The 12,314-nt window shown below is 41.4% G+C and overlaps 1 protein-coding gene across 1 annotated transcript in view; it reads right to left on the minus strand.

Moving 5' to 3' along the window:
• The window catches only part of LOC134311629 (NACHT and WD repeat domain-containing protein 2), a 68,677-nt gene that overhangs the window by 24,433 nt on the left and 31,930 nt on the right, over positions 1-12,314 (minus strand). Inside the window, exon 4 of the mRNA XM_062993279.1 lies at positions 9,609-9,725. Within this exon, the coding sequence (XP_062849349.1) occupies positions 9,609-9,725 (117 nt within the window). The remainder of the gene's footprint in view (positions 1-9,608; positions 9,726-12,314) is intronic.

A 12,314-nucleotide genomic window follows, 5' to 3' on the forward strand; every position in this document is an offset into this window, starting at 1 on the left:
CAAGGGATACAAGTAATCACCGACTACAAGAGCAAAGTCAGTAACTTGGAGACTACAGACGCCTCACTCCCTGCCGAACTGAACACCTTCTATGCCCGCTTTGAGACCACTGCTCAGGCTCACCAACCACGTCTGCCGTGCCTCTTTCCACAGAAGAGCCAGCACTCATTCTAGCTACAGACGAGGTGAGAAGAGCACTGATGAGGGTGCCAACCATGAAAGCTTTGTTTGTTTGTTTATTAGGATTTTAACGTCATGTTTTTACACTTTGGTTACATTCATGACAGGAACGGTAGTTATTCATTACACAAGGTTCATCAGTTCACAAGTTTATATCAAGCAGAGTCTTGGACAATTTAGTGTCTTCAATTCACCTCACTTGCATGTCTTTGGACTGTGGGAGGAAACCGGAGCACCTGGAGTAAACCCACGCAGACACGGGGAGAACATGAAAACTCCACACAGAAAGGACCCGGACCACCCCACCTGGGGTTCGAACCCAGGACCTTCTTGCTGTGAGGCGACAGTGCTACCCACTTAGCCACCGTGCCGCAACCCTGAAAGCAACAGGTCCAGATGACATTCCAGGACGGGTCCTGAAGGCATGTGCCAACCAGCTGGCTGCCACCTTTACAGACATCTTTAACCTTTCCCTGGCACAGTCTACTGTTCCTGCCTGTTTCAAGACCACCACCATCATACCAGTCCCAAAGAAGTCCAGCATCACATGTATGAATGACTACCGCCCCATCGCTCTCACACCCATAGTGATGAAATGCTTCGAGAGACTGATCTTGGGTCATATAAAGAGTAGTCTTCCTAGCACCCTGGACACTCATCAGTTTGCCTACCGCGCCAACAGATCTACTGATGACGCAGTTTCTCTGGCAATGCACACCGCACTCAGTCACCTGGATGGAGTTAACACATACGTCAGGATGTTGTTTATTGACTTCAGTTCTGCCTTTAACACCATCATCCCACCTAGACTGGTCTCCAAACTGAGCACACTTGGGATTAGTCACACAATATGCAGCTGGATTATGGACTTCCTTACCTCCAGACCACAATCTGTTAGGATGGGCGACCACACCTCCCCTGTCCTCTCACCTATGCTGTACACACTGTACACATACGACTACATCACAAATCACAGCTCCAACACCATCATCAAGTGTGCCGACGACATCACAATAATCGGCAGAATCACCAACGATGATGAGAGGCTGTACAGGGAGGAAGTGAGGATGCTCACAGAGTGCAGCACTGCTAACAACCTCTCCCAAAATGTTAGCAAGACCAAGAAGATGGTCATCGACTTCAGACGGGGGAGTAGAGTGCACACACCACTGAGCATCGAGGGGACAATGGTGGAAAGAGTGAGCAACTTCAAGTTCCTCGGCGTCCACCTAGCTGAGGATCTCACCTGGTCACTCAACACATCACATGTCATCAAAAAGGCACAACAACGTCTCCACTTCCTTCGAAGACTGAGGAGAGTCAACCTGCCACAACAGCTTCTCTGTAACTTCTACAGATCCACTGTGGAGAGTATCATGACAAGCTGCATCACGGTCTGGTACGGCAGTGCCACAGCTGCTGAACACAAGGCTCTTCAAAGGGTGGTGAAAACTGCCCAGCACATTACTGCAACTGCACTCCCACCCATACTGGAAATCTACAATAAAAGATGTCTGAGGAAAGCCAGGAACATTTCCTCTGACCCCACACACCCCAGCCACTTCCTGTTCCAGCCACTGCCATCTGGGAAGAGGTACCGGACCATTCGAGCCAGAACCACCAGACTTAAGAACAGTTTCTACCCACGAGCGGTTAAACTGGTCACTCCTACAACAACTACCAGGACATACAGTGTATCACAAAAGTGAGTACACCCCTTACACTTCTGCAAATATTTTATTATATCTTTTCATGGGACAACACTATAGACATGAAACTTGAATATAACTTAGAGTAGTCAGTGTACAACTTGTATAGCAGTGTAGATTTACTGTCTTCTGAAAATAGCTCAACACACAGCCATTAATGTCTAAATGGCTGGCAACATAAGTGAGTACACCCCACAGTGAACATGTCCAAATTGTGCCCAAAGTGTCAATATTTTGTGTGACCACCATTATTATCCAGCACTGCCTTAACCCTCCTGGGCATGGAATTCACCAGAGCTGCACAGGTTGCTACTGGAATCCTCTTCCACTCCTCCATGATGACATCACGGAGCTGGTGGATGTTAGACACCGTGAACTCCTCCACCTTCCACTTGAGGATGCGCCACAGGTGCTCAATTGGGTTTAGTCCATCGCCTTTACCTTCAGCTTCCTCAGCAAGGCAGTTGTCATCTTGGAGGTTGTGTTTGGGGTCGTTATCCTGTTGGAAAACTGCCAGTTTTCGAAGGGAGGGGATCATGCTCTGTTTCAGAATGTCACAGTACATGTTGGAATTCATGTTTCCCTCAATGAACTGCAGCTCCCCAGTGCCAGCAACACTCATGCAGCCCAAGACCATGATGCTACCACCACCATGCTTGACTGTAGGCAAGATACAGTTGTCTTGGTACTTCTCACCAGGGCGCCGCCACACATGCTGGACACCATCTGAGCCAAACAAGTTTATCTTGGTCTCGTCAGACAACAGGGCATTCCAGTAATCCATGTTCTTGGACTGCTTGTCTTCAGCAAACTGTTTGCTGGCTTTCTTGTGCGTCAGCTTCCTTCTGGGATGACGACCATGCAGACCGAGTTGATGCAGTGTGCGGCGTATGGTCTGAGCACTGACAGGCTGACCTCCCACGTCTTCAACCTCTGCAGCAATGCTAGCAGCACTCATGTGTCTATTTTTTAAAGCCAACCTCTGGATATGACGCCGAACACGTGGACTCAACTTCTTTGGTCGACCCTGGCGAAGCCTGTTCCGAGTGGAACCTGTCCTGGAAAACCGCTGTATGACCTTGGCCACCATGCTGTAGCTCAGTTTCAGGGTGTTAGCAATCTTCTTATAGCCCAGGCCATCTTTGTGGAGAGCAACAATTTTATTTCTCACATCCTCAGAGAGTTCTTTGCCATGAGGTGCCATGTTGAATATCCTGTGGCCAGTATGAGAGAATTGTACCCAAAACACCAAATTTAACAGCCCTGCTCCCCATTTACACCTGGGACCTTGACACATGACACCAGGGAGGGACAACGACACATTTGGGCACAATTTGGACATGTTCACTGTGGGGTGTACTCACTTATGTTGCCAGCTATTTAGACATTAATGGCTGTGTGTTGAGTTATTTTCAGAAGACAGTAAATCTACACTGCTATACAAGCTGTACACTGACTACTCTAAGTTATATCCAAGTTTCATGTCTATAGTGTTGTCCCATGAAAAGATATAATGAAATATTTGCAGAAATGTGAGGGGTGTACTCACTTTTGTGATACACTGTAACTACCTCTATGACTGTTGCTCTCGCACTTTTACTGGACTTTTGCTGCTAAATCCACTACCTCAAATTTTGTTTACCTAAACCTAGCTGCTAAATCCAAATCCACTACCTCAATCTGCCTATGCACCTTGTTTTGTTCTTGCACCTTGTCTTGTCATTGCACCTTGTCTATGCACCTTATGTATGGTAATTTTTGGTAACTTCCCCCATCCCCTCCCCCATTGTCTTTGCACTATTGTCTTTCGTTGTCTGCACTGGAGATGTAGCCTGACAGTGTTTCGTTATACTGTACAACCCTGTATTGTATAATGACAATAAAGTTGAATTGAATTGTATCTAATTAATTGCTTTAATCCTACTGCTGATGTGAACAAAGTAAATAATACAAAATAAATACATGATAATAATATAATGAATGTAAATCTTGTAATCTGGAAGTAAAATAAAGACCACAAATTATGTCAACACATACAAAGTAACTTAAGCTGGATAGATGAGATACTGGAGACATTTGCAGCAACATTTGCAGCAGTCATACCATGTTTTGGGAGGTGAAAAAATTACATGCAAAAACTGTAACAATTAATTGCTATAACCTTAGTAAAACAAATAAATTGTAATAAGTGTCTATTCTTTTTAATGTAGACATCCTACTTTTTCTATGACCCTTCATGACATACATTTTTTTTTGTTAAAAATCCCTATCCCTAAAATCTTTAGCAGTGTTCCTAGTCATTATATCCCCCTCAATTCCTTTTCCTTATCTTGCCTTTATATTTCGTATTCTCTCTCTTGCTGTGACAGATTAAACAGCTCCAATCTGCTCGTAGACCCTCTCTGGAGACTCGCACGAAACCCAGAACTATCAAATGTAAGCCCCAGCTCATGCCTCTGCTCTTTCTCTGATCAAACACTGGGTCTTCTCTTTACAACAAATAAAATTGTATACACAGCTCCCAGTGACAGCCTTGCACAACAGCAGCCAAGCTATTGCCTGTCACTATCTGCAGACACAAATGTATTTACATCAAGTAGCTGAAAACACACATTGAGGCACTAGGGAAAAATCTGTTGTCATCCTGTTTGCTGCAAGGTTTCGATTTTCCTTAAATGCTGAAAAAAAAACCTTATATTCTAGTCAGCATTTTACATAGGATGCAAATAGAGCAGCATTTGCATCAAGGTTGGGAAATCCAAATGGGTTTCCTTTGAACCTGCCTACTTTGGGTTACTCTGTCTGGGTTGCCAGAAGGAATGTCTAGAGATCTGACCTCCATCTCTATTTAAATAGAAAAATCCCACATTTTCTGACTAAAGCCAGCTAACTGGGGCATCCCCAGACTCAGAAATCAGGCTGAATTTAAATAACATGCCTTAAAATAACCACATGTGCCAATTAAAACACAGCCACCATCTTTTAGGCTCTTTTTATGCAGGGTGTGAATTTGCTTTTTTTGCATCTCAAGTCAATTTGTATACATCTGAGTGCATGTTTGAAATCAGTCAGCATAGGAAAGCTATGTGTAGTGTTTCTTGTTGCTTTTGGACCAAATGCAACAAATTCAGTCTGAATATTTAAAACAGTAAAGTGTGACAGATATGCAAAAATAACAGGCACATACTTTTACCCCAGCACTGTAGTTTACTTGCAGTTTTACTAGCCAGTAAGAATGCCATACATTTAAAAAAAAGAGAAATTAACACTTAGTGTTGTGCAAACTTAAAAAAATTAGAGACATTAATGTGGTGGGAGTGGATGGAGACCTGGGTTCAAATCTCAGCTTTGATTACTGTTGGTGTGTTGGCATGTTTTTATTTTCTTCATGTCTCCTGGGTACTCTACTTTTGTCATTTGTTAAGAGTTTAGTTAATAAAAACTACAATCAATCCAACAAACAATTACCACAAATTACCTAGTGTAGACCATAACTGGTCCTACAAACTTAGTTTGAATAAATTACTGTTTTTTTCCTGAAACAGTAAATAAATGAAAAATGTACTTCTGGAAAATTCAATTTGGGTCACTCTGTCTGAGAATAATTTAATAAATAGAGAAAAACTATGTTTTATTCCACATGATATTAACAGTATAAAACAACATGTAGATTGTTCAATCTTAGCTTATTGTACCCTGGAAAAAATGAAAAGGTTTGATCATGGTCTGTCCTGAAAGCCAAAAGATTCAAAATTGTATAGTCAAGTATAAGGGCAAGAAAAAAGGCCAAAAGGAATTTGAAGTTGACAGGAGAGATCAAAGCTTGAGAATAGGAAAATACAAAGAGAAGCCCTGACATGACTGAAAGCAGCAATAAAATAGAGAAAAGGACAGAGAAAAAGTAAGAAGCTTTGATTAAATTAGAGTGGGGGGGGGGGGGGGGGGGTGTACAGAAGAAGGTTATGATAGAGAAGAGAGATAGAATGGCAAACAGAGAGAGACCTGTATTAAAATAGTACAATTAAATAGTATTTACCTCTCAGAAATTTTACATTGTCTCTGTTTCTGCTCCCCCCCACCCTGATTTGTTAATCAAAGCTTAACAATTATTCAAATAAAAATAAAAATAGAAAGTATAAAATATTGTAAGGCTGGTTTCTCATTTAACACATTTCTTTGTGAGCTCACACAATCTGTTGATAACTATTGCCTGTAAAAACTATGGAACAGCTGTTCTATAAAGGCTTTTAGAAGCAGGGACTGATATTCCGTACAGGAGTGATTTAAAAATGAATGATGCACAATAACGCAGTGAATTCTTGGATAAAAACCTGCTATCCTCTGCCAGAAACACGATTATGCAAAGCACATTGCTTAAAGTAGCTAATGTTTTCTGATATTTTCACCTTCAGTGTTAAGAAAATGAGTGAGTGATTAAAAACCTTAAGATTTTAAATAAATTGATTCAAATCCCAGCTTGTGATGTTCATTTAGCTATTAAAAGGGCTGGAGGCTGAATTCTTTAAAAAGACTCTGTAAATGTATGAGTGCGAGACTGTATAAAGCAGATATAATCATAAAATAAAATACCCAGTAATAAAATAGAGGATTTAAGACTGAGGCAGAGACAATGCGTGGGTGATTTAGTGAGAGAGATATTAAAATGAGTAGGAGGACAGGTTGAATGGGGTTCAATTGAGAAAGGGGACTAGCGGTATTCCCTGCTCTGTTTCTAGAGTGCTCTAAACCTCACCTTTCTCTTCATCTCTGACTCCAATTATTCTGCATCTCCTCGCCCACATTACTCATTTACATTTTAATCATTTAACATCAATCTCACCCACACCTATTCACCGATCTCTTATCTGCACTCGACCTGACAGCTATCAGTGCCACACACACACATATACACACACACATATACACACACACACATCCCAGAAAGGCAATATGATTTAAAAACTGCTTCCATTTGCAGAAAACAAAAGTGATTAGAACTTGTCACTGCACTTCAGTTTAGGCTACACCTGGGATTTGTTCACATGTTCATCGGGGACAGCCGAGAACACAACACACAGGCGCAACACGTTTGTTTGATGAACAGCCTTTCTAACTAGACATCATTTGCTACAGTGCAGGAGACAAGCTACTAACAGGAAGTGTCAACTGCACAAACAGGATTTGATTAATATATGATTAATTGAGAAATTCAGAGGCATTGTGCACACATTAACCATGGAATGTATACCTTTTTTTAAATCATGCACCTATCCGTTCATGTACTTTAGACTTATGCCCTTATTCCACCACTCCCCACACCACGAACTGGCATGCACCAATACATACATACATATTTGTGCTCACAATTAGGTGATAATGGTTAAGCCTCTTTCCTAAGAGAACATCAAATGAATGCTTATTTCAATATTAGCACATACACCGATCAACCATAACATTAAAACCACCTCCTTGTTTCTACACACACTGTCTATTTTATTAGCTCCACTTACCATATAGAAGCACTTTGTAGTTCTACAATTACTGACTGTAGTCCATCTGTTTCTCTGCATGCTTTATTTTAGCCCTCTTTCATGCTGTTCTTCAATGGTCATGACCACCACAGAGTAGGTATTACGTATTTAGGTGGTGGATCATTCTCAGCACTGCAGTGACACTGACATGGTGACGGTTTGTTAGTGTGTGTTGTGCTGGATCAGACACAGCAATGCTGCTGGAGTTTTTAAATACCATGTCCACTCACTGTCCACTCTATTAGACACTCCTACCTAGTTGGTCCACCTTGTAGATGTAAAGTCAGAGACGATCGCTCATCTATTGCTGCTGTTTACGCTGGTCATCTTTGAGATCATCATCAGTGGTCACAGGACGCTGCCCACTGGGCGCTGTTGGCTGGATATATTTTTGGTTGGTGTACTATTCTCAGTCCAGCAGAGTGACAGTGATGTGTTTAAAAACTCCATCAGTGCTGCTGTGTCTGATCCACTCATACCAGCACAACACACACTAACACACCACCACCATGTCAGTGTCACTGCAGTACTAAAAATGATCCACCACCCAAATAATATCTACTCTGTAGTGGTCCTGGGAGAGTCCTGACCATTGAAGAACAGCATGAAAGGGGGCTAACAAAGCATGCAAAGAAACAGATGGACTACAGTCAGTAATTGTAGAACTACAAAGTTCTTCTATACGGTAAGTGGAGCTGATAAAATGGACAGTGAGTGCAGAAACAAGGAGGTGGTTTTAATGTTATGGCTGATCGGTGTATTCATGCCAGAATATTCTGACTTCTCTGCTATTTTGATTAAAAAGCAGTGGCTAAGATGGTTTTGCTTGATTACTGTCACTGCCTTTGTTAGTCTGTTGTCTGTTATATACCTTTATAATATGTGCTTACAAACAGTGGAGTCAGAAATAACTAAAACCCTTCTTGACTTTTTGCACAAATGCATAAATATGAAGTAAAAACATGTAAAAAACAAACAAAGCCAACATCAGATCCTTTGCTGTGGCACTCCAAATTGTGGTCAGAGTCATCCTACTTGTTTTAATTATTCCAGAGATGGGTCTAGGTGGAGTGAACCTATTTAAATTAACTAGACAGTTTGGTGAGACAAAAACCTGGGGCCTCAAATTATGCCATCAGGACAAAAACCAAGCCATTAAGTCCAAGTAACTGTCTGTTAATCTTTGCGATTAAATCATGGCAAGGAATACATCTGTGCAAGGACATAAAACAATATCTAAAGCTTTAAGTGTTCTCAGGAACCCAATGGCCTTTAGAAATATGAAATGAAATAAGCCTGGCACAACCTTGAATCCTTCTAGGGTTTGCCAACTAGACAAACTGTAAATCCTGCAGCTAGGGCCTTGGTCAGGAACATATGGAAGAACCCAACGTTTACTATAATAGAGCTCCAAATAGTGCTCCTGTGGAGATGCTGAAACCACTGGACACAACTTCAGCTATGTTTCAGTCCATAAATCATTCCTTTATGACAGAATTGCAAGACAGAAGCCACTTTCGAGTAAGAGCCCACTGTCATATGCCTGTTCATTAAACGGCATGAAAAGACCATCTGCAACATCTGGCAGAACAGCAAACACTATGTCTGGCAAGTAAACAGGCTTTGCACATCACCTGTCTAATGCCATCTCTACACTAAGTGCATCCCAGCAGCAGGGACAGGGTGATTTTTAGGAATTAAGAGATTGGGAGACAGCAACCAAATACATAAACATCCTTCAAGAAAACCTAATCCAGATTGCATGCTCTGACTGGGGCTGCTGAGTTTCTTTCAACATGACAGTGATCTAAAGGATAAACACCTCAAGCCAAGTTTTTAAATGTCCTTAATTGGACCAGCAAAATCCCAGACCTAAACCCCATTAAACATCTGTAGAAATACCTGAAATGAAAATTCACAGATGCTCATCATATAAATGAGCTGATAGGATCTGCCATAAAGAATGGGATAAATATAATATATATAGTTGACTCGATCAGTTACAGATGCATTCATTGACAATTACACCCTGATATACTATATATATGCATATCAGGTCTATTTTTTCCATTAATAATTACACCCTGAAATGCAAACAGTGAATAAGCAACTAGTCATTATTTCTGCTAGGAACAACTGGAGCTTGAAATTTATGCTTAAGGTTTGATAGAAAGTCATATATACCCACAACAAAGCATGGACCTGCAGATGTTTTTAGACATTCTTCCAGAAGCTTCATCCGCAGTCTTTGTAGTTCTGGGCTGTCCCACTCCTCCGGGTCGACGCCCCAGTATAGGTCCACCACCTAGAGCACATAAACAGAAACAAAGGTAATTTTCTTACTGCTCAGAAAAACTAAGAGCTAGTTAAAACATAAATGAACTGAACTTGTAAAACTACATGTAAAATCAACTGCATTAGTTTGCAGTAAAATAAAGCCAATGCTAACGTTAACATTAAAGACATTAATGATCATTAAACACAGTCAAGTCACATTATTGTGACCACTTCCTACTTTTGACGGAGGCATCGCATAGCCCATGAAGAAAGTCATGTTTCGTGAGCTGGCTTGATGGGCATACAAGGTGTGCGATAGGCTGTCTGCCCATATATCGCTTGTTGCCATCACGGGTAAAAGTACCATGAGTAAAACTGTCTTCCCTGGGGCGGATGGAATCTTCCAGCAAGACAATGTGACATGTCACACGGCTAGAAATGTCCAACATTGGTTGGAAGAGCATGACCAAGACTTCCAAGTACTACCCTGGCCCCCTAATTCCCCAGACTGGAACTCAATAGAGCATCTGTGGGACCACCTAGATAGTCCTGTTCGCTCTATGGATCCTTCCCCACTCACCCTCCAGCAGCTGTGGGATACACTGATGGCTCCAGATATGTGTGACAACCTACCAGGACCTTATTGAGTCACTCCCAGCCCATCTAGCTGCTGTCTGTGCTGCATACGACGGTTACTCTGGATATTAGCTGGTGGTCATAACGTGACATGACTTTGTACTTACTTAAATTATCATGCTATTATTGTTAGATCTGATTGACTGTTCACTTAATCAACCTTGTAAACATCAGCAGTAGTCCCACCCTGTGTATTTTAGTCACATAAAAGATGGACAAAAACATTACTCTGCACACTTTGCCACAACCTGTAATCCATTAAACAAAAGCTCATTAAAAAAGACCTCCACAGGACACCCACTGACCAGATTGTATTTGGGTAGTGGACCATTCTCAGCACTGCAGTGGACCTAACATGGTAATGATATGGTAGTGCTGTACTTGTATAAGTGTAGCAGGTGCAGAAATGTGTTGCTGGGATTTTAAACACGTCATTGCCAATGTTGGGAGGAGAATAGTGACCAAACCATTAAAATAAAGCCAACAGCATCATGTGAACAGAAACTTTAAAATTTTCTGCTGATCATATTAGTAAAGTACCAGTTTTGAAGCAGGAGCCTCTTTCTAGTGCAGCAGCCTATAAGCCCACGATGATGTGTAGATAGTGTCACCCATGTACCAGCAACCACTAATGTATGGTGGACATTCTTTCTGATGGTCATAATCATCATCAATCAATTAATAACAAATAATTACAAGGCAATGCCTCAAAGTTAACTCACTATACCACCAAATGAATAGTATGCTTATCTATGATCCAGCATGTTTTCAGAAATCCCACAATAAATTTAATATTTATTTATTAGGATTTTAACGTCATGTTTTACACTCTTTGGTTACATTCATGACAAAACAGGTAGTTACTCGTTACACAAGATTCATCAGTTCACAAGTTTAATGTCAAACACAGTCATGGACAATTTAGTATCTCCAATTCACCTCACTTGCATGTGTTTGGACTGTAGGAGGAAACCAGAGCTCCTGGAGGAAACCAGCTCAGACACGGGGAGAACATGAAAACTCCACACAGAATGGACCCGGACCCTCCCATCTGGGGATCGAACACACTGAGCCATCGTGCCACCCCTTCCAATAATTTAACTACAAAAAAGAACAATTGCAGTAATCATTAAAATTACATGCCGTGCCATGATAAAAAACATGTCCCTTCCAAGTGTATGTAAACTTTCACTGTAAGTTAAATATAATTACTAGTTAGAGAAAAAAAACCCTTTTGTTACATTTGTGAGCACTATTAATTGGCTTGTTATATTTTCCCCTTGTGCAGTGTGCAGCAGCACTAAGAAATGAGGATAGAGATGAAAAGAAAACATGTCTATATGGACCGTCTCAACAGGGAGCCAAGTCGTGCTCTCACATAGCAAGCTGATCTGATCGCACACTGTTGGATATAAAGAGTGATAAATGAGCAGGTAGAGAATGGTCTCTGTGCTCACACTCCTATCTTCTGTTCATATTTTAGTGTGTTTTTAATAAGCAGAAAGCAAGCCAAGCATGAGGCTTACAGAGAGGGTAAAATGGCATATCGATAAATAAGCCAACAGCAGTGTAACAGTCTCCTGTAGAGCATTTAACACTCGCCTGTCCCCAATACAGTGTGAGCAAGCACGGCCATCTGGGTATAACACACACATACACATTCTTAGTAACATTTCAGGTATGTGTGTATGTGGAGTTTTTGAGAACGTCTGTTTGTGTGTAGTAAAAAATGGGTAATGAAGAGAGACGAGACATTTCCTAAGCTTGGGGATGTCCCCAGACACATTTGTCAAAATCATTCTCACTGGCACAGATAATTTAAACAGCAAACATGCTGCAGGGAAATCTCTGTCACTTGGGTCTGAGAGATGTGTCTGAGTGTAGGTGGGTGTGTGGAACTGCATATTTGTATACACAGATGGGTGATGGAAAGTTGGACGGAGTGAACGGTCGACCACAAGTTACGATGACAGCATTAATG

Source organism: Trichomycterus rosablanca, chromosome 4 (assembly GCF_030014385.1).
Source record: "Trichomycterus rosablanca isolate fTriRos1 chromosome 4, fTriRos1.hap1, whole genome shotgun sequence".
NCBI lineage: Eukaryota > Metazoa > Chordata > Actinopteri > Siluriformes > Trichomycteridae > Trichomycterus > Trichomycterus rosablanca.